Source organism: Myotis lucifugus, unplaced genomic scaffold (genome assembly GCF_000147115.1).
Source record: "Myotis lucifugus unplaced genomic scaffold, Myoluc2.0 scaffold_98, whole genome shotgun sequence".
In the NCBI taxonomy this organism is placed as follows: Eukaryota; Metazoa; Chordata; class Mammalia; order Chiroptera; family Vespertilionidae; genus Myotis; species Myotis lucifugus.
This window is the reverse complement of record NW_005871146.1, coordinates 2,692,494-2,712,995: the sequence shown is the minus strand read 5'-3', so window position 1 is coordinate 2,712,995 and position 20,502 is coordinate 2,692,494. Positions and strand designations below refer to the sequence as shown.

The 20,502-nt window shown below is 48.2% G+C and overlaps 1 protein-coding gene across 1 annotated transcript in view; it reads right to left on the bottom strand.

The window, feature by feature from the left end:
- The window catches only part of CACNA2D4 (calcium voltage-gated channel auxiliary subunit alpha2delta 4), a 114,365-nt gene that overhangs the window by 78,197 nt on the left and 15,666 nt on the right, over window positions 1–20,502 (bottom strand). The window contains exons 7-18 of the mRNA XM_006092144.3: window positions 19,176–19,236; window positions 18,408–18,558; window positions 16,966–17,040; window positions 16,025–16,114; window positions 15,804–15,917; window positions 15,326–15,404; window positions 13,686–13,819; window positions 12,012–12,089; window positions 10,966–11,046; window positions 10,132–10,206; window positions 1,699–1,785; window positions 1,087–1,158 (exon numbers count right to left, since the gene is read on the bottom strand). Coding sequence (XP_006092206.1) covers window positions 1,087–1,158; window positions 1,699–1,785; window positions 10,132–10,206; window positions 10,966–11,046; window positions 12,012–12,089; window positions 13,686–13,819; window positions 15,326–15,404; window positions 15,804–15,917; window positions 16,025–16,114; window positions 16,966–17,040; window positions 18,408–18,558; window positions 19,176–19,236 — 1,097 coding nt within the window. The remainder of the gene's footprint in view (window positions 1–1,086; window positions 1,159–1,698; window positions 1,786–10,131; window positions 10,207–10,965; window positions 11,047–12,011; window positions 12,090–13,685; window positions 13,820–15,325; window positions 15,405–15,803; window positions 15,918–16,024; window positions 16,115–16,965; window positions 17,041–18,407; window positions 18,559–19,175; window positions 19,237–20,502) is intronic.

Sequence of the window (20,502 nt, the reverse complement as noted above, 5' to 3'; positions counted from 1 at the left end):
CCGTGTACCATGGGCATGTTAACGTTTTCATTGTAGCATAAAAACAAGTCCTACTTAATGCCCTGGCAGGGTTGGGCCAGTGAGAGCACTCTTGTGCCCTTCTGCATGTGAGTGGGAGTCTGGCTGGGATCAAGGTGCAGGCTCATTGAAGAAACATCTGTTTTTCTGGATCAGGAGAAGCAGCTGCTGCAATTGATGGTCTCAAGCCACTGGTGCTGCCCAGTCTGCCTAAAGGAGGCCCTTTCCTTCCCAGAACCTATGAAAAAAGCAGCTGCCACAGAAGTCAGATATTGGTCCCAGTGAGAGTCTGTGCATCTCAAAGGAATACAATGAATTGCTTTTCCTTCCCAGTGCTTTCTTATTTGGCTTCCATGGAGGTCTGTGTTTGTAGAAGAACTTGGGTCTAATTGTTGCAGACAAATGCCTGTGTTCTTTTAGCTGAGACAGATGGGCAACAGGAGGAGGAGGTGGGAGTGGTTGTGAGGGAGGAGGTGACATTTGTAAATATGTCAAGGGACAATGAAAATTCACTGAAAATGCATTGGAACCCTTTAAGTGAGAAGGTGAAATGATCTTTTATAAATGATCTGCAGGTCTGTGAAGACAGTAATAGTGTCAGTGAGGGTATCGATTCTTGAGCATCTGTGGTTACAGTGGATAAAAATCAGCTATGGAGAATAGCAATTATTTTTAACCTCTTCCCATATAACATGTTTTACAGGAGCTGCTAACAATTTGCAAAATTAACTGTCACTTTTCTTCTTTCCATCACAGACAGCAAAAGGGCTAAGTAACAGGCAGCATAAGGAAGAAAGAAGAGTTGTAAAAACTTGGGCTACCAACTGCCTTGCTCAGTAGTCACCTAAGAGCCCAGCCTTGATGTGAGTGCCAGTTCCTTGGCCAGATGCTTCTCTGGGGCCAAGCCTTGGATATGCTTGCTAATCAAGCCCTCTAGGTACAGCAAGCTCTCAAGTCTTAAGCTCTAATTTATCTAAGTCCAAGTTCCTTGTCACCATCCCAAACCTCAATTAATGGCAATGCTGCCTCTTGGGACCAGAGCCTGGCTCTTTCTCTCTAGCACCTTACCCCTTTGTCCAGCGGAATCTTCACATCCATAGAGAGAGAACCTGTTTCCCCATTGATCATGGCTGTTCTCAGCTTTAAGAGGAAAGATAGTAGAATTAGTTCCTTGACTCACCCTGCAGTGCCGAGCTTTACTGACCAGATTGGAGGTGATCCTTAGGAACACTTTTGGTTCTTCCCCTTTTCCTCTGAGCAGAATACTGAGGGGGACTAGAGACTAGCTTCTAGGTACCATTTATCTTATAATTCTGGAAATTCACTAAGTTAATGTTCCAAAGTGGACTGGTATATGCAGGAACATAGTGTCATATTACTGAGACATAATTTCCTCTAGGGTGAGCTACCGACACCAAAGCCAGACTAAGACATCACTCCAACTCCAACTCTGTAGCTTGTAGACATGAGCTTATGCAGCCTTAGTAATCCTTGTGATTCAGAAAGATATTTTTATAGTTGTTTAAAGAATTTCCCATTATAGTAATGATTTCTGGTTTGGGCTTGAAAAGGCTCCACCGAGAAGTATAGAGTGGCCTCAGAGCTTCCAGCCATGCAGCTGGCTCATGTATTGGCCATAGAGCCCAACCAACTCCTCCTTTTCCCACTTTCCCCACTCACGATTTCAGCTCGGTCCTCCCATTCCACTTCAGAGAGATCCACGCTGTTGTAGTTAGGTTTGGGTTTTAGTTTCTTCCCCTCTCTGTACTAGAATGGGCAAGTCAGAAAGAAAAACATGAGGTTAACCTAAGGCCCTGCTCAAGTTTCATCTCTTCAACAAAGCCTTATGGTTATATTTATAAGATCAAAGAATCTCAGTGATTCCTTAAGGTTATCTGGGCCAACTTTTAACCCAATGCAGAGCTTCCCTGTCAACATTTGTGATAGATGGTCTCATGGCCTCTGAGTGCATATTTCCCATGGGAGGAGCTCCCTCTTTTTGAGTCAGCTTGTCATAGTTGTGGAAGCCCTCACACAGAGCTGAAATCTGCCTCCCTGTAACTTTTACCCACTGGTCTTAGTTCTTTCCCTGGAGCTACACAGACTATCTTCCCTTTGAGAACCTTTGAGATTTCTGAAGATGCTTGTCATCCTAAGACTTCATTTCTCCAGGCCACACATTCCTAATTTGCAAATGCCTCAACTCCCTCTAAATATGCTCTACCATATCAGTGTCACTCCCAGAATGGAGTGCCTAGGACAAAGTCAGTATTTCAGGTGGGGTCAGACCAGTGTGGTGTGTGGCCCAAATATCACACTGCTCTGACTGCTGCCTCTGATTCTGCTTGACTTCCAGGACAGCCATGAGAGTCTGACAGCACAAATAGAGTTTTCACTCCATTAAATCCCCTGGGCCTTTCTCATGAGACACACTGTTAAATTACATCTTTACAATCTTACACTTGAGCATTGAGTATTTGCAGATATTTCCAGGCATCCCTAATATATTTCTTTTTGTTAGTTTCAGCCCATTGTTTTAGAAAAATACTTCCTGAATACTAATTTCCAGAATTTGTGGAATCTTTCTGTGTTCTCTTTTGTTGATATAATTTTTGAGTGGTCAGAGCCAAGGACAGACAGATTCTGCAGTGCCCAATAAAGACCTCTTTCCAGCTTGACACACAGAGCCATTAATTAACACTCTTTGAATGTTATTATTATTTTCTGGCCATGACTCTTCTCTCTCTCTCTCTCTCTCTCTCTCTCTCTCTCTCTCTCTCTCTCTCTCTTTCTCTCTCTCCCCAAGAAGTTATCTGCTATTAGGTGTGTACTACTTTCCAGGTTTAGTTTAGTAATAGGTCAAATAAAGGAAGAGAATACACTTCCAGTCAAGATGGCAGCATAAGTAATTACAATACTCCCATCCTCCCACAACCACATCAAAATTACCACTAAACTACAGAACAATCATCATTCAGAACCGCCTGAATGGAAGTCCTACAACTAGGTAACTAAAGAAGAAGCCACATCGAGACTGGTAGGCGGGGCAGAGACACAGAATTGGCTGGTCCCCACACCCACATGTGACAGATAAAAATCAGGAGGTACCCCCTGAGGAGCGAGGGGTCCCAGTCCCACACCAGGTACCCAAACCCAGGGTTTCAGTGCTGGGAAGAGAAGTCCCCATAACTTCTGACTGTAAAAACGAGCTGGAATTGAGGCTGAGGGCTGCTGGAGTCCCAGGCATTCCTCATAAAAGGGCAGCGCACAGAATTACTCTGACTTATTCCATCGGAGCTCCTTAGCTGGGATAGCAGCTCAAAAAGCACCAGGGAGGAACTGAATAGTCTGGCATCAAGGTGAGAGCATTGGGGCAGTTTTCTCTAAGACAGAATTGCTGACAGAGGCCACTGTTCCTTTGATGAGCCCTCCCCTCACAGAGCCAGCAGGTGGGTACCATATCTGAGTCTCCATCAACCTGGTTATCACTGTTCATCCTGCTCTGGTGATTCTCTGAGACCCTGCCCCACCAAACTTGCAGGCCCATCCAAGTTACTTCCAGTGGCTTTTCCATACAAATGGTCTGCTGTAGACTTTCCTAAAATCTCTCAATCAAGCAGCATCTGTCCTTAGTGTGTCCTGTACCTCTTACTAAGTGGCCTCAGGCCTGGCACTAGCAGTAGCCAGCCTTGGTTCAAAGCTTGGCCTCTCCTAATTACCTCAAGCCCAGCACAAGTAGCAGCCATCTGCAGATTACTTTGTAGCTCATGCTGGGTTGCCCCAGGCAAAATACAGGCAGGAGGAGTTGGCCTGCACCTCCAGGGAGGCCCCAGAGTCAGTGTACCCAGTGGACAGCTCTAGATCATGTTGAAGCCTGACACACTTGAGAGATGGACTCAGTGGGCTCCAGAACCCTGATGAAGTAAGTCCTACTCTGTGGGGTGGGTCCCTGCACAGCTGATCCTCCACGGTGGACAATGGTCTCAGCCAGTCCTTGCAGCCAATTAGGCTGAAGGTAAATCCCTCCCAATGACATGCCAACAGCAATCAAGGCTCAACTACAACAGGAGGGTGCACATAGCCCATACAAGATGTTGGGGGTGCCCAGCTTCAGTGATTGGGAAAGTTGTACCACTAGACCCTACACAACACCTACTACATAAGGCCACTCTACCAAGCCGGGGAAATATAGCAGCTCTATCTAATACATAGAAACTAACACAAGGAAGCAGTCAAAAGGAGGAGACAAAGAAACATGTCCTCAATGAAAGAACAGTATAAAACTACAGAAAAAGAACTAAACAAAATGGAGATAAGCAATTTACTAGATGCAGAGTTCAAACACTATCATAAGAATGCTCAATGAACTTAGGGTAAGAGTAGTTGAACTTAGAGAAAACTTCAACAGAATAAAAAAGGACAGGGAAACCTTAAACAGAACATGGAAACCATAAAAAAGAACCAGTCAGAAATGGATATACTATTTGAAATGAAGAATAATTTATAGGGAACCAATAGTAGAGTAGATGAAGCTAAGAATCAAATCAACAATTTTGAATATAAGGAAGCAAAAAACACCTACTCAGAACAGCAAAAAGAAAAAAAAATTTTTTCTTTCCTTATTTTATGACCTGAACTTCTTTCTTTCTTTTTAAGGTCATTTATTTATTTATTTTAATTTTGTATTGTTTAAAGTATTACATATGTCTCCTTTTCCTCCCATTGACCTCTCCCCAGTCATTTACACTCCCCAGCACATGCCCTCATCCTCCTACAAATTTTTAGAAATGAAGACAGTGCAAGGAATCTTTGGAACAAGTTCAAGTACACGAACATTTGCATCATGGGAGTGCTGGAAGGAGATGAGAGAGAGCAAGAAATTGAAAATCTATTTGAAAAAATAATAACAGAAAACTTCACTAACTTGATGAAGGAAATAAACATACAAGTTCAGGAAGTGCAGAGAGTCCCAAACAAGATGAACCCAAAGAAGCCCACACCAAGACACATCAGATTAAAATGCAAAAGGTTAAAGACAAAGAGAGAATCTTAAAAGCAGCAAAAGAAAAGTAGTTACTTAGTTACCTACAAGGGAGCTCCCATAAGACTGTCAGCTGACTTCTCAACAGAAACTTTGCAGGCCAGAAGGAATTGGCAAGAAATACTCAAAGTGATGAAAAGATGCTCAATTAATATTTGACAAAGGAGGCAAGAACATACAATGGAGTCAAGACAGTCTCTTCAATAAATGGTGTTGGGAAAATTGGACAGATACATGCAAAAAAATGAAACTAGACCACCAACTTACACCATACACAAAAATAAACTCAAAATGGATAAAGGACTTAAATGTAAGACGGGAAACCATAAAAATACTAGAGGAAGCCAAAGGCAACAAAATCTCAGACATATGCTGAAGCAATTTCTTCACCGATACAGCTCCTAGGGAATTGGAAACTAAAGAGAAAATAAACAAATGGGACTACATCAAAATAAAAAGCTTCTGCACAGCAAAAGAAACCATCAACAAAACAACAAGAAAGCCCACTGCATGGGAGAACATATTTGCCAATGTTATCACCGATAAGGGTTTAATCTCCAACATTTATAGGGAACTCATACAACTTGACAAAAGGAAGATAAACAATCCAATCAAAAAATGGGCAAAGGACCTAAATAGACACTTTTCAAAAGAGGACATTCAGAAAGCCAAGAGACATATGAAAACATGCTCAAAGTCACTAATCATTCGAGAAATGCAAATCAAAACAACAATGAGGTACCATCTCACACCTGTCAGAATGGCTATCATCAACAAATCAACAAACGACAAGTGCTGAAGAGGATGTGGAGAAAAAGGAACACTCGTGCACTGCTGGTGGAAATGCAGACTGGTGCAGCCACTATGGAAGACAGTATGGAGTTTCCTCAAAAAGTTAAAAATGGAACTTCCATTTGACCCAGTGATCCCACTGCTAGGAATATATCCCAAGAAAACAGAAACACCAATCAGAAAGGATATATGCACCCATATGTTCATAGCAGCACAATTCACCATAGCTAAGATCTGGAAACAGCCTAAGTGCTCATCAGCAGATGAATGGATTAGAAAACTGTGGTACATATACATGATGGAATACTATGCTGCTGTAAAAAAGAAGGAATTCTTACCATTTGCAACAGCATGGATGGAAGTGGAGAGCATTATGCTAAGTGCAATAAGCCAGTCAATGAAAGAAAAATACCACATGACCTCACTCATTTATCGATAATTAAGACCATTATAAACTGATGAGCAAAAATAGATACAGAGGCAGAGCAACATCGAACAGACTGTCAAACTACAGTGGGAAGGCCAGGGAGGGCTGTGGGGGGGTGGGTAAGAGATCAACCGAAGGACTTGTATGCATGCATATAAGCATAAGCAATGGACACAAGACACTGGGGGGTATGGGAGGCTAGGGGAAGGTCAAGGGGAGAAAAAAAAAGGAGACATATATAATACTCTTTGTAATACTTTAAGCAATAAAACAATAAAAAAGTGATGAAAAGCAATGACCTACAACCAAGATTACTCTAGCCAGCAAAGCTATCATTTAGAATTGAAGGACATATAAAGAACTTCCCAGAAAAGAAAAAGCTAAAGGAGTTCATCACTGTCCGGCTGGCGTGGCTCAGTGGTTGAGCGTCGACCTATGAACCAGGAGGTCACCGTTAGATTCCCGGTCAGGGCACATGCCCGGGTTACGGGCTCGATCCCCAGTAGGGAGTGTGCAGGAGGCAGCTGATCCATGATTCTTGATCATCATGGATGTTTCTATCTCTCTCTCCCTTCCTCTCTGAAATCAATAAAAAATATATTTAAAAAAAGAAAGAAAAAGCTAAAGGAGTTCATCACCACCAAAGCAGTATTACATGAAATGTTAAAGGGTCTTCTTTAGGAAGGAAGAAAAAAAGATAAAAATATATGAACAATAAAATGGCAATACATACATATCTATCAACAAATTAATCTAAAAAACCAAAATAAATGGAGCAGAAAGAAATAGACTCATAGATACAGAGAACATTTTGACAGTTGCCAGGTGGGTGGGGGTTTTAGGGATGGGTGAAAAGATGAAGGGATTAAGAAGATTGGTTGCAAAAATGGTTTCTTCCCCTTCCACCGGACCATTTGTTAAGCATATAGGGATAGTTCAGTTGATAGTTCTGTGTGCCCAGTATGGGCCTCTAGCAACGGTGAAATAGAAATGCAGTCCGTCTCATGATTGAGCCGGAAGTTCCAAGACAAAGGGGGGAATGAAAGGGTGAGGGCTATGCCCTCCATCTTGCCCCATATCCTCCATGTTGGGGTAGGAGCCATGTGCTCAGACCCCCTTCTTCCCGGAAGCCCAGGCCTCTGCTGGCCACGCCTGGGATTTCTTTAAACTAACCAATGACAGTTGAGGGATGTGCGCGCCATAAGAATTACCGCATCCTATGTAACAAGACCCAGCTTGCGCCTGGCCAATCGGCAGGGCCCACAGTCCCCTCACTCCACCCCCTATTAAAACCCTGGTTTTTCTCACGGCGGTCTCTCCCCACTTCTGGCCGTTGGGTCAGAGGGGGCTGGGAGCCAGACCCGGGTCTGTACTACTACTAATAAAGGATCCTTGCTTTTGCATCAGAAAAAAAAAAGAAGATTGGTTTTTACAGAATCGTGAAGGGGGTATAAAGTATAGCTTAGGGAATAGTCAATAATATTCTAATAACTATGCTTGGTGTCAGATGGGTGTGAGATTTATCAGGATGATCACTTCTAAGTTATAAAATGTCTAATCAGTGGGGTGTACACCTGAAACTAATGTTATAGTGTATGTCAACTGTAATTAAAAATTTAAAAAATGATTTAAATTAAAAATAAAAAGAAAGGGGAAAATTTTCTCATTAGGATAAGTTAAGAATTAATCAGAGGTTTACACACACACACACACACACACACACACACACATATATATATATTTATCCTCATCTGAAGATATGTTTATTGATTTTAGAGAAAGGGAGGGAGAGAGAGAGAGAGAGAGAGAGCGAAAAACATCAACATCAATTGACTGCCCCCCATACACACCACAACCAGAGATCAAACCCACAACCTAGGTATGTACTTTGACTGGAAATCGAACCCACAACCTTTTTGGTGTATGGGATGATGCTCCAACCAACTTAGCCCCCCAGCCAGGGCAAGAGGGTTTACTTTTAGCAGAATGAGACCCCCCTGCAGATGCTTAAATGTTGAAGTCCCCTATCACTGTGCATGTTGCTTCTGCCAGTTTTTCCCCCCAAGAAAGCCTCATCTTTATTTCTTGCCTGTGCAGGAGATCTTTAGTAAAATGGCCACAACAGCATCTCCTTTTTATTCTCCTCTTTTCCTCCTTGTCCCTGCGTGGATGATGTTCCATTCTTGGCCTTATGGATGTCTACACTCATGACAAACAGCACTGTCCTGCCACCTTCAACACTGGATCTGCTTCTTTTGAGTAAGCTGCAACATTCCTCATTCATTGCCACTTCCTAATTCCTGATGATCCCTGAGAGAGCATCTTTAGCTCCTCAGATTAGGACCAGAATTTCACTTTGTTAATTAGCCATACTTTGGACTCTTGACCCTCTTTCAATTTATTACTAAGCATACCCTCTATTATTTTTCTTTTAAAAACCCCAACTATTGCTTTCCTTAATACCTATCATAAATCAATAGTGCCTTCCTTAGGGATCTCATGAAGTTGGCTCTACCATATCTTTTGTTATGCAATGATGTTCTACCTGATATTGTTCTCTAATTGTTTCATTTGTGTAAGTCTGTTTGTGTATAGTCTATTCTTTTAATTAGACTATAAATGTCTGTTTATAGCCTTCTTAGAGTATTATAAGGTTGGGAACACAATAAGTCTATAATATGAATTGATTGTTTGAAGTATTATATTTATCTAGATTACATAGGTGATAATAGATGGATTTCTGACCAGTGCCCTTCATTCTACACGTTAGCTCCAGGATCAACACATTTATTATTTCCCTAGTGAGTTATTTATTAGCACTGGGGCTGCCCCTTATAGGACCCACTGGTATAGCTTAGTGGCCCATAATGGATTCATATGCTTGCCCAACAGAGTCTGAATTGGGAAGACATAGGGGGTTTCAGTGTGCCCTGATCTCTTTCTACTCTGAACCCCTATAGTTTGCCTTAAATAACTAAATCAGTTGCCTTATGGATACTCAGTAACTATCGGAACCAAATGGAATGGAATGTGCCTTAGACTGATCTCTCCAAATGGCACCTGGGTAAGTTCTCAGGAAGGTGTTCTGTTAGTTCCTGTCCTTAGCTGTCACCCCACTTCAGTGTAAGACTGGCAGAGGAGAAAGGGTTAAGATTCCTCTAGGACTTTAACACCCTTCCCCTCAATGCCCTCAACAATCACACTGAGAGATGTGGCCATTATTGCCATGGACAGTGGCCAAGTGCCATGACCAGAAGTAGAGCAGTAGGGAGCCCCTGGCCCCGAAGGCAGAAGTTTTACATGAAATTATGGAAGTTCCTCTCTTGGCCACCTGTTGTTCAGTTGAATGCAGGTGAAAATACCCCCAGTCCCTGTATCAGGATGGAGGGGGCTAGGAAACAGGCAGGAGCACTCAGGAACACATCCCAAGACAAACTCTGGGAGCCTCGGCTCTCCTGCTCCCCACTCTCACAAGTCAGCTCCTCTGACATTTTTATTGTTAACTCAACATTCACACCCCTTAGGATCTACCGATACCACTGTCGGACTCCAAGAGGGAGCGTGGAGCTACTGCGGCAGTGACGGGAGCATGGCTGGCTGTGTCCTGCAGGGACAGCTACACACTTCATCACATGCTCACTGGACTCTTCATCGATTAGTTATGTATCTTTGCCTGTCTCTTCTGCTAGATTCCGAACAGTTCGAAACAGGACCATGACTTAGTTCTTTTCCCACATATTACCCACTGGGTTCCTGGATGGAGCCCAGCATGTGCTCAGTGTTTTAACTGTTTTATGAAGCACCCTAAATCCCACAAGGCTAAGATCCTAAGACAAATAAGATCTGTACCTACCAGGGGTCGGAGGTCAGGATGTGAGAGGATGTAGCCGTTGTTAGTGTTCAAAAAGGCATATCCATGTACTCCGAGCTACAAAGACAGGGTCGAGGGACATCAGAGCTGTTGTTGGGGTTGGAGCACTGCAGCTGAGAAGGGGTTCAGGGCCACAGGATGCTAAAGATGGCAGCGTACAGCAGTGAGGTTTTCAGATGGGAATATAACTGAGCCAGTGCTATGCTCCCAGCCATTAATATTAAACACCCCCCCCTAATTCTATGGTTTTTACCATCTATAATAATGTATATCATTACTTGGCCTCTTACTCACCATATGCTCTAGATCAGGGGTGGGAAATGTCTGGTCCATGAAATCATTTGATCTGGCCCTGCCCAGGCATTAGGGGTGAGTTAACTAAATGTTTGACCAAATATAGCAGGCTAATTTTTAAGTTGATAATTTTGTTAGGGCCTGGGAATGATGTTATAAAGATCCAGATGGTCCTTGGCAGAAAAAAGGTTCCCCACCCCTGCTCTAGGTGCTTTGATGATACTCTCATTCGTCTCCAAACAGGACTGGATAACATGGAGGAGCAGATTGAGAAACTGAGGCACCAGCAAGGGAACGCACTTGCTAAAGGCCACAGAGCAAGTCCGATCTGGTGGTAACACAGGGCCCCAGGAGTCTAAGCCACTGTTCCCAGGCTCAATGCCTGCACTTCTCTGGGGGCCGTAGGCAGGGCCCCATCCCAGCTCTCGGCTTGGCTGCCCTGTCAGCAGAGAGGCTCCTGAGCCTGGTGGGACAGCTCCTGGGGAGCCTGGGACCCCCACTCAGGGACCAGCCCAGGCTCACCTTGTACCGGGGCGCCAGCTTCATCAGCTCTCTCAGGGCCACATCAGAGCCCGCCACCCCCAGCAGAATGCCGTGGGACCGCTGGAAGGAAACACACCGGGTCAGCGGGAGATCCGGCTTCCCCGAACCCAGGGCCAGACTGGACCCCAGCCTTCCCAGAGCCCGGGAGAGGAAGCCACTTGGGCCTTATGCGGTCCTTCCTCTGCAGTTAGAGTTTAGGCTGTGCTCCCTGGAATAAAACCAAGAACCTAGCAGAGAGGTCCCAGGAGTAATCTCAGCCGCTGGGAAGATTAATGTCCAACATTAATATTTAAGTTGTAATATTTAAATGAAATAAAGTTGAATGAAATGTTCACCTTCATAGCAGAAGCTGAAGGGTCCGGATCTCAGGGATCCTAACGTATGAGTGGTCTGAAACACACAGTGCCTGTAAGGACACATTTCCTGACCAGGTGGAGGGTGGAAGGCTCTAGAAATGTTCTCACCAGAGGCCTTTACAAACAAGTTACAGTCTGCCCAAACTGGTAGGTTAAGTGTGGTTTTGCTGGCAGGCGACCCCATTAGTCCTACATCCCTCAAGCAGTGGTCCCAAGGGCAGAGCAGTGGGACAGCCCCAGGTTGGCTGGGCAGAAACACCAACAAGTTTTAGGAAGTCGGACCAAACCCCAGCCCTCACCCGCCCCTCCCGACCAAGAGGCTCTGATGTAGCTCGGTGGGCACAGGCCTGGAATCTGCATTCACAGCTCTCCCACGGGCCCTGCTGCCGCCATGCCTAGAACCGTTTGTCTAAAGCAGGGGTGGGCAAACTTTTTGACTCGAGGGCCACAATGGGTTCTTAAACTGGACCGGAGGGCCGGAACAAAGCATGGATGGAGTGTTTGTGTGAACTAATATAAATTCAAAGTAAACATCATTACATAAAAGGGTACGGTCTTTTTTTTTTTTTAGTTTTATTCATTTCAAACGGGCCGGATCCGGCCCGCGGGCCGTAGTTTGCCCACGGCTGGTCTAAAGACACCGCCACTTCTCAGGCAGCGGCCACTCACCGTTTCATTCTTTCTGCTGAAGACTGGCATGGCCACGGTGGTGAGGAGCACCAGGCTCTGTGCCTGCGAGGCGAAGAGCTGCAGGGAGGAAAGAGCAGAAGACAGAGGGCTCAGAGTCCACAGTGCGAGGACCCACCGCCACCAGTGTCAACTGTCGTGTCACCTTCCATCGGAGGAAGTGATCCCAAATGAGGTTTCCCTTCTCTGCAAAGGGAGAGCTGGCAGAAACGCTGGAGGAGAGCGGTGGGCTGGGGAGAAGGACCAGGCGGACATCACTCAGCCAGGGCGCGTCTCAGAATCCCAGAGCCCACGGCCCAGCTCCCAAGCAGGCTCACTAGGCCCCCTTGTCTTGGATGAGCGTGGGTCCATGGAACAGGCCCATCCCGGGCACACCCAGAAACAACGAGGTTCTGCACAGCAGGAACTCTTCCAAAATTCTCTGCTATAGACCCAAGGTTGGCACAAACTATAGCTCAGGCCAGTTAAGAGGGAGAGGGACACTGACACAGAGACACAGGCAAACACAAGGGCCACAGTGCGAGAGCAGGCCATGGTGTGGGTTTAGTAGCCTCCTGTCACTCCCCTCTCCCCCCCCCCTACACACAGAATGAACCCACAACCTCTTCTCCACTCAGGACCACATCATTCCCAGCCTCTGAGATGGCCCTCCTGTCCGCCTCCTCATCTTCTGTGCTGGCTCCTCCGGTTCCCTCAGAAGGGGCTCCACACGTGTGCCCCACTTTACGTCAAAGACAGGCCCTGAAGAGTGGTGTGCGCAGGCGTGTCTGATAAGTCTGACCTTCCTCAGGGCCAACTAAAGGAGACTGCCTGGCCATGGAGGGCCACAGTAGACCTTGGGGATGAAGAACTTTGAACCATCAAGCCCTCTACCCCTTCCTCCTCTGATTTTTCAGTTTAGAGTTTGGAAGTAAGATTTCCTAAAAGTGAGTGGTTTCTGTTGACTGGAGTTGCACTAACCACTTGGAGTGAGAGGTCCGTAGGGAAGACTAAGGGGACAACAGCAGGAAGGGGTCTGGGTCCCTGGTGACCAGGGAGTTCCTCATAGGCTCTGAGCCAGCCACCTCTAGACGTCTTTTACTTTACATGAGGGAGAAATACACTTTTATTTAAGCAACTATTTTCAGGTCCCTCTTAATCCTAGCCTGGTGCATCAACATTGAAGCAGGTGTCTGTGATGTGATTTGAGAGATGCCAGAAGGTCCCTAGTCCCCCAACATCTCCTCTGACATTGACCTTTGACATCTCTTCCTTCATGTAAGTCATTGCTGCCCACAGGCAGCCTCTTTGTGAGTGCAGGGCTGGGAAGGGGACACTTGATGAAGCTATAAGATCTTGAATTACTGGTTGGGCTCCTTTTTCCTGTAACAGGAGGGAGAGAGGACAGTGAAGGAGGTGAGGACAACAGGAAGGAGGGAGGAAGAAGTTTGGAGCAGAGGAGCTCTGTCCATGAAGGGCAACCCTGGACAGGCCTCCTCCCTGGGTTTCTGGGCCTCTGGGGCAGCATACAGGCGAAGGTCTGCTAGACGGTGAAGCGCTCACTCCCTTCATGTTTCCCAAGGATGTGATCTGCCCCTCCCCCTCCCCCATTTCTCACCCAAGAAGTCACCGCTCATGCCCTGGGGTCCCTCACTCTGGGGTGGGGTCAGGGCCCACCTTGCTGTCCATGTAAGCTTCGGTCCAGATGATGTCGTGGTCGTGGTTGATGACCATGGGGCGGCTGAGCACGTGCAGGTACTCCATCACATTCTCCTGGGCGTCTGCCAGGGTGGAGATCTGCGTGTAGTAGCCTGGGGGAGAGGAGGGGCCATGTGGTGTGGGAGGCTGGCTGCTCTAGTGGAACCCCTCTGCAGGGCCCACACCCTCCCCGGCTGCTGGCTGGCCCCTCACTGGGAGCTGCTCTGGGCCACAGGGAACTGCTTTTCCCAAGGCTGTACCTCTTCCAGGGGGTGGAGGGGCCAGTGCTGATGATGGGAACTCTTGGGCCCAGCCCTGTCTCCACTTGGGGAACCGGGAACCTCCCCCCCGCCCCCCCAGCTCTAGCGCTGCCACAGAAGCAGCAGGGCCTCAGCAGGGTCTGCCTCTCCCTCTTGCAGGGCTGCCCTCCTCACTTCTTACAGCCCCCCTCTCCACTCCCCCAAACTACCCCCTCTACAGCTCTGTCCCAGGGCCTGCTTTCAGGGACCCCAGGCTATGACAGCTGTCATAACCCCGCCTCTTCCCTTCTCTGACTATTGTCCCTCCTCAGCTATGGAGAGGGAGCCATAGCCTCTTCCCTGTAGCCACAGTGATATTAAAAGAGCAAATGGCTTACAAGGCCATGAATGATTTAGCATGTATTTACCTCTCTGGTCTCATTGCTCGTCACCGCTCACAAAACATTCACTCCACACTCCGGTAAAGTGGAGCAGCTCTCAGATCCCAACATGCCTCTTGTCTCACCCTTTGAACATGCTATTCTCTCTGTCTGGGCCCCCCTTCCCTGCTCTCTAGGTCTAGCCAACTCCTACCAGTTCTTTATGTGACAGCCTTCCTGTCACCTCCACATGGGGGAAGTGCCTCTGCCGCTGTCCCCCAGCTCCCAGTACAGCCTGTGCCCTTCCATCCTCACAGGGCATTCAAGATGATGTTATCATTGATGGTTCACTGCTTTGTCTCCCCAGCTGGACAGTTGCAAGAGCAAGACTGAGTCTAAACTGACCACAATTTGGAAAGCTTGCCAGGTACATAGTAGGTGCTCAATAAATTGTGGTTGAACCAAACCCAGGTCCAAACCTGAGGCCCAGGTCTTAGGTTCTGGCCAGAGATAGATGAGGACTGTTTGCACACAAAACACTATTCTAAATAAAATGATGACCACCTGCTTTTTGTTTGGGGGTAGAATCAGTGTAAATGGGCTTAATTTGCAGCAAGAAGAATGGAGGCTGGACCCAAGAGAGAACTTATATTATATCATCAGTCCTGCCTCTGCCTCACTGTCTATATTGTGGTTTCTATGAGGCAAGACAGCTCTCTCTCTCCTGCAAACATTGGATCGATGACCTCTAAGTTTCATTTCAAGTGGCTTTATGACTTAGAGTCCCTGCAGGAGTAATCAAGGCTTTATGGAGCAATTTGCATTTTGTCTTGCTTTCTCCAAGTGAGAAGGAGGGGCAGATACTGTCATCTCCACAAGACACCGCTCCTCTGCAAGGCCCCATGCAGGAGCCACCGCTCAGCACCCCGGTGACGGGGCAATGCTGTTCCACCTGCACTCGGGTACAGGCTGCCAGGTGCTCCGCCCACCTGCCACCTACCTTTGTTGTTGCACGCGATCCACTTCATGCGGTCAGCAAAAGTGACTTCTCTCCCAATCAGGTAAGTGAAAACTCGAACCTAATCCACAAGACACAGATGGACTCAGCAGCCTAACTCCTGGCCGGGGCAATGCTAACATAATGCATGTGAGCCTTCGATGTCTGCCAAGCACTTTGCCGACTTCTCCAGTCCCGCTCCTTTGGGTCAGAAAGGGCCCAGGCCCAGGCAGCACCGGGACTTGCCAGGACACTTTTCACATCTCACCCCCAAGGTCTCTCACCTGATCCCTCTTGCACGAGTCCCCTGTGCCTAGAGTCACCACAGCTTTGGAACATTTGAGTTTACTGATGGGCTAATGGGTAGACTATTTGAACTCAGGGCAGGCCTGGCTTTTCTGGGCCATCCCACCATGGCAGTAGGAGACCACGCCCCTTGGCACCCCCTCCCTTCACCCCTTGACCTCCACCAGGGAGTAACCTTGCGGTCCAGCTGGTTGTACTTCTCAAACACTGGCTCATAGTCCTCCACGGCCCCATCGGTGAGCAGCATGATGGCCTGGTTGCAGAGGCTTCCTTGCCTGGCCTCTTGGAACTGTGCAGGGGAGGGGATCTCCATAACTGCAGCGGGGAGCTGCCTTCCCCCCACCTCAGCCTGTCTCCCACCCCTCCACACTCCCTCGGCTTCCCCGGGTGCAGTACCCGCTTCAGGATCTGGAAGGCTTCCCTCAGGGCTTGGTCCACGACCCCCACACCTTTAACCACCAGCTCGCTCACCAGCTGTTTGAAATGCTGTAGTGGATAAGAAACCAGAGGAGAGTCAGTGGATGGAGTGGGCCAGGGAACCTTCATCTTTGGTCTTAATTTCAGAGGCTGTTTAGAGCTATTTGCCCATCACTCCAGGGTCTAGCTGACCCCACAGCAGATGTTTCTCCAATGCCCCCAAGATAAACTGAGAGATTGTGAGTGGCTGGGTGCAAATCTTTCCCCCCTGCTGGAAGGAGATGCCAGTGTAAGTTCAACCCCAGCAAGGCCAGGCCAGGCCAGGCCAATGTCCAGGCTCCCAGGCCCTCAGCATCCCAGCTCTTACCCCAATGGCAAGCATTTCACAGGAGAAACCATGGAGGCTGCCAGGGGCTCCGACTCAAGGCTGGGATTCAAGAGGAAGCCAAACCCAAATCCCCCAGCCACAGAGGGAAGGTCTGTGACACTAGACTCCCTTTAAACAAAATTGCCACATCCTTTCCTCCTAGGCCTTTGGAAAGGACTCAACACAATGGGTTTGAATTTCCCCTCCTTTTGGGAAGCTCCTCATGAAAACTGACATAGTGGAAAGGCCGAAGGGGAAGCCAAGGGGAAAACCAAGTCCTGGATAATCCACAGAACAAGAAACCAGGCCTGAAGAAGTGAGATTTTCCTCACAGGGGAGGTCTCTTTGTTCACTGCTGAGATAGACAGGCAGCGGATTCATGAGGTCAATTTCCTGGGTGTATTTGTGTGGGTAACTGCAGACCTGCTTTGCCCCTTTCCAAATGCCATGGGATGAGTAAAAGGGCCGCCAGGAAGCTGCACAGATGGCTCCCACCCTTCTAGGCAGAACAGGGGCTAAGAGGCATCGGCCCTGGCCTGACGTGGACACTCACCTTGCGGTTGTCTCGATCCGCCTGAACAAGGATCCCTTTGAAACAAGGCTCGATGTAACGGATGTAGTCATTGTACTGCAGTTGCAGAGGGAGGGAGGGGAGGAGAGAACAGACAAGGTCCATTTGGAAAGTCAGGGCCCAGTGATGAAGCTCAGGCAACTCACAGAGTGGTCCAGGCTGGGGTCACCTGTGCACATTATCTTGGGGTACCCTATGCTTTTGGCAATTTTTCTGAGTAGAGAGGAGGGAGTACAGAGAACAGCAGAGCCTTCACTCTCCCTCAAATTCTGGTCTTGACTCATTTTCTGAGTCCTGCCCATCTCCTGGGGCACACAGGGAACTGCAGGTTACTGAGAGAATCCCTCTGGTCTCTGCCACCAAGACCAGACGAAGTGCCTTCCATGGGAATCCCACAGCCTCCAAGTGCAGACCCCTCCCCAGTGCCTGGGTCCGGGGATGAAACACTGCTCTTTTTGTCTCTGCTCTGCATTGAAGAAGAGGGTCTTTCAGCTGCTAACAGGCTCTGTGAGAGGAGCAGGAGCACACCCCATTCTTGTGAAGTGGTGGGAACTGCTCCCGGCTGTCCTGTCTCTGCTGCAGGTCAGGGCAGGGATGGGGAGGTGGAGAGGTGGGAGCATGGGCCTTGAGAGCAGCTCAGGGAGGAGGCGCCATTTGCATAACCCCAGGATGACTGGTTTGCGGTTAGACCATTTTGCTTTGGTGTTTCTTTACCAGAGAAGTAAGTTGCACTAAAGATAAGCATTTTCAGCAATGTGGCGGCTGGTGGAGGGAAGTTTTAGATCAGATAGCCTTCAAAATGGCACCCCGGTGGCCGTCAGCTCTGCCTCTGCGACGGGCTGTGCTGGCCCACTCTTTCATTGAAAGCATTCTCCTGACCTGTCCCCTCTCGTCCTGCTGCACCTCTCCCACCATCACCTTCCTGGGGCGGACAGGGCCAGCCTCGGGAAGAGCTGCTCTGAAGGCAGGACCAGGGTTTGTTGGTTCCTGTCTAGGCGCCCCCACGTACTTTCTCCTTTCTCCCAGTGCATCAGGATTGGGGGTGAAGGGCCTGGGAGAACTGGGATTGTTGGAGAGCAGGTGCCCAGGGATCTCTCTTCCTATAGCAGAAGGGAGAGGCTGCTCAGCGATGGGCGCCAGTCAAGAGCACGTGGTGGGATAAGTTAGGCGTCTACTCAGGGTCAGAGCTTCTCATCTTTGTTCTATCCCAGACTGGTCTGAATTAATAAACTCAGAAAAATGGACATACACATAACTTCAGAAACTCTGCGGACCTCTTGCAGTCCGTCCTTGGACCTGGGTTAGGTCCAGCTTCAGAGAGATCACTCGGAAGCTTTGTGTTGTAGGTACAGGTCATTCCAGTGCAGGCAGAGGCAAGTTTCTCTAGATAAGGGAGAGCTATTCTAGGAAGGAAGGACACTTACAGCAATGATATTAACAAAGTCATTCTCTCCCAGTGTGTCCAGGATGGTGGAGATGGTGTGCTTGGCGATAGCCATCCGCAGCCCCTTCATGCTGCCGCTTGTGTCCACCACAATCACAACATCCTTGGGAGAAGTAGCGGCTTGTATGTACCTTTAGCAGAAAGAAAAGGACAGGTCAACGATGGGAAAACCAAAGCCAGAGCAACCACACAACCTAGTGCCATTATTTCTGTTTGGATTCTGGCTCAAGTTTATCCAAAGTTCAGATAGTTGCCCCATTGAGACTAGGTTGTATCATGTTCCACGACCACTTCGCATAGCTCTGAAGCCATTTAGGGGGCGACAGCTGGGCATGTGCCCATCTAATGAGCCTGTCGGGTGGGAGAAAGGTCAAGGTCTTGTGGTAACCTTGTCCTCTTTGTTTTGGACCGGCCAGGGTCCCGGAGGGATGGGCAGCAGGATGAACTGGATTCCACCCTCAGATTCTGTTACAAATCTGCCGAGGGGGGGAGGGGAGTCGGGGGAAGGAGAGCCTGGCAGAGGGTTGATTTGGAGCAGCTCACTGTCCTGCAAGGAGCTGGGGGCAGGAAAGACAAATGTGATCAGCCCTGCAGCAAGGGCAGCCGTGGCGAGAAGGGAGCCTTCTTCCTACCCTTGTGTCCCACCTGAGACCCTTGGCCTGGAGTCAGGGACTGGAGAAGAACTAGGTAAAACCCAAAGGTTAGAAGAGGGAGCCAGCACAGACACCTTTCCCCTGGGAGCGCTCACCAGCCACGGTTTCGGCAGTCAAAGGTGATGACTCCATTCTCGTCAGGTGTCCATTTGATGCCTGGGGAAACAAAGGCTGGCTCGTTCCCTGGCTCAGTGAGGCTGCTCCAGAGCCCCAGCTGGGTGCTGACATCCAAGAATGCCATGATCCCCAGGGAAGGGCCAGCCATGGACCTGGACAACAGGGTGAGGGGCCACTAGAGCACCCTGCAAACTGAGTCAACAGGCAGGGAGGGGGGCCAGCTCGATGGAGGGACACTCATCACCCACACTGCCCAGACCCAGAGTTGAGGTGAGTTTCACAGTAGGACCCCGATATGTTGTGTGTGGAACTCACGTGTGAGCTAAACCTCACATCAATTTGTGGAAGGGGAAGCTTCCAGAAGGCATGACTTTTAACATCCATCACCATCCAGCAAAAGCATGGACAGAGTGAGGGAGAGCCAGGTGCTCTGACTTCTAGCCCCTCTGCCTCTAGTCAGGTTGCCTGTAGTGCCATGGTCCTGCCTGTTAGCTGGCTGGGAGAAATGATTGGCTACAGGACTATAAGCGCCTCAAGGTCAGGGAATCCAAGTACAGGCACACCTCATTTTATTGCTCGTGGCTTTATGGTACTTCAAAGATGCTGTGGGTTTTGTTTTCAAATTGAAGGCAAGGCCCTCCACCACCAAGAAGGTTAGGACTGGCCTTATTGAGAAGCTCACTTTGTTGTGGTGGTGTGGTACAGGACTGCTTGTACCTGACAGTGTTTGACATAGCACCTCGCAGGCTGGATGCTCAATAAGTGTTTGTCATATGGACGAAAGAACAAATGAATGAGTATGAAAGATCTTTCCTTGACCCACCAGCAGGGTGCTGGGGTGGATTTTGTCCTATTCATCGAATCAAAAACTTGGATGAATGCACACAAAGCAAAGATAACATTGGCATGCTCCACGATGGAATCTCTATTTGAAAATACTGTAAAGATTGGAAAGAATGGGCTCACAGTATGGAAATTAAAAATAAGAGGTGCAATTGTATTATGTTGTGTTTGGGCTAGAAAAATATCATGGCCGTATCATGACTGTCTAGAAGCAATAAGGGACTCCTGTTCCACAGCAGTTAGACTTCAGATGAGATACATACTTGAGGCATTGCTGGTCCATCAAAAGGAGAAGAGGTTTTCAGGGATCTTACTCCCAAAAGCAAACAAATAGGAGCAGAGTTCCAAGGGTGGGGGCAGGGGCCAGAACAGTCAGGAGCCACGGCCTGGAGGGAAGCAGGACAGAACCACGGGCCGAGCTGGTGTCGTGGGAGCCTGGGTAGCATGGCTCTGACGTGGACC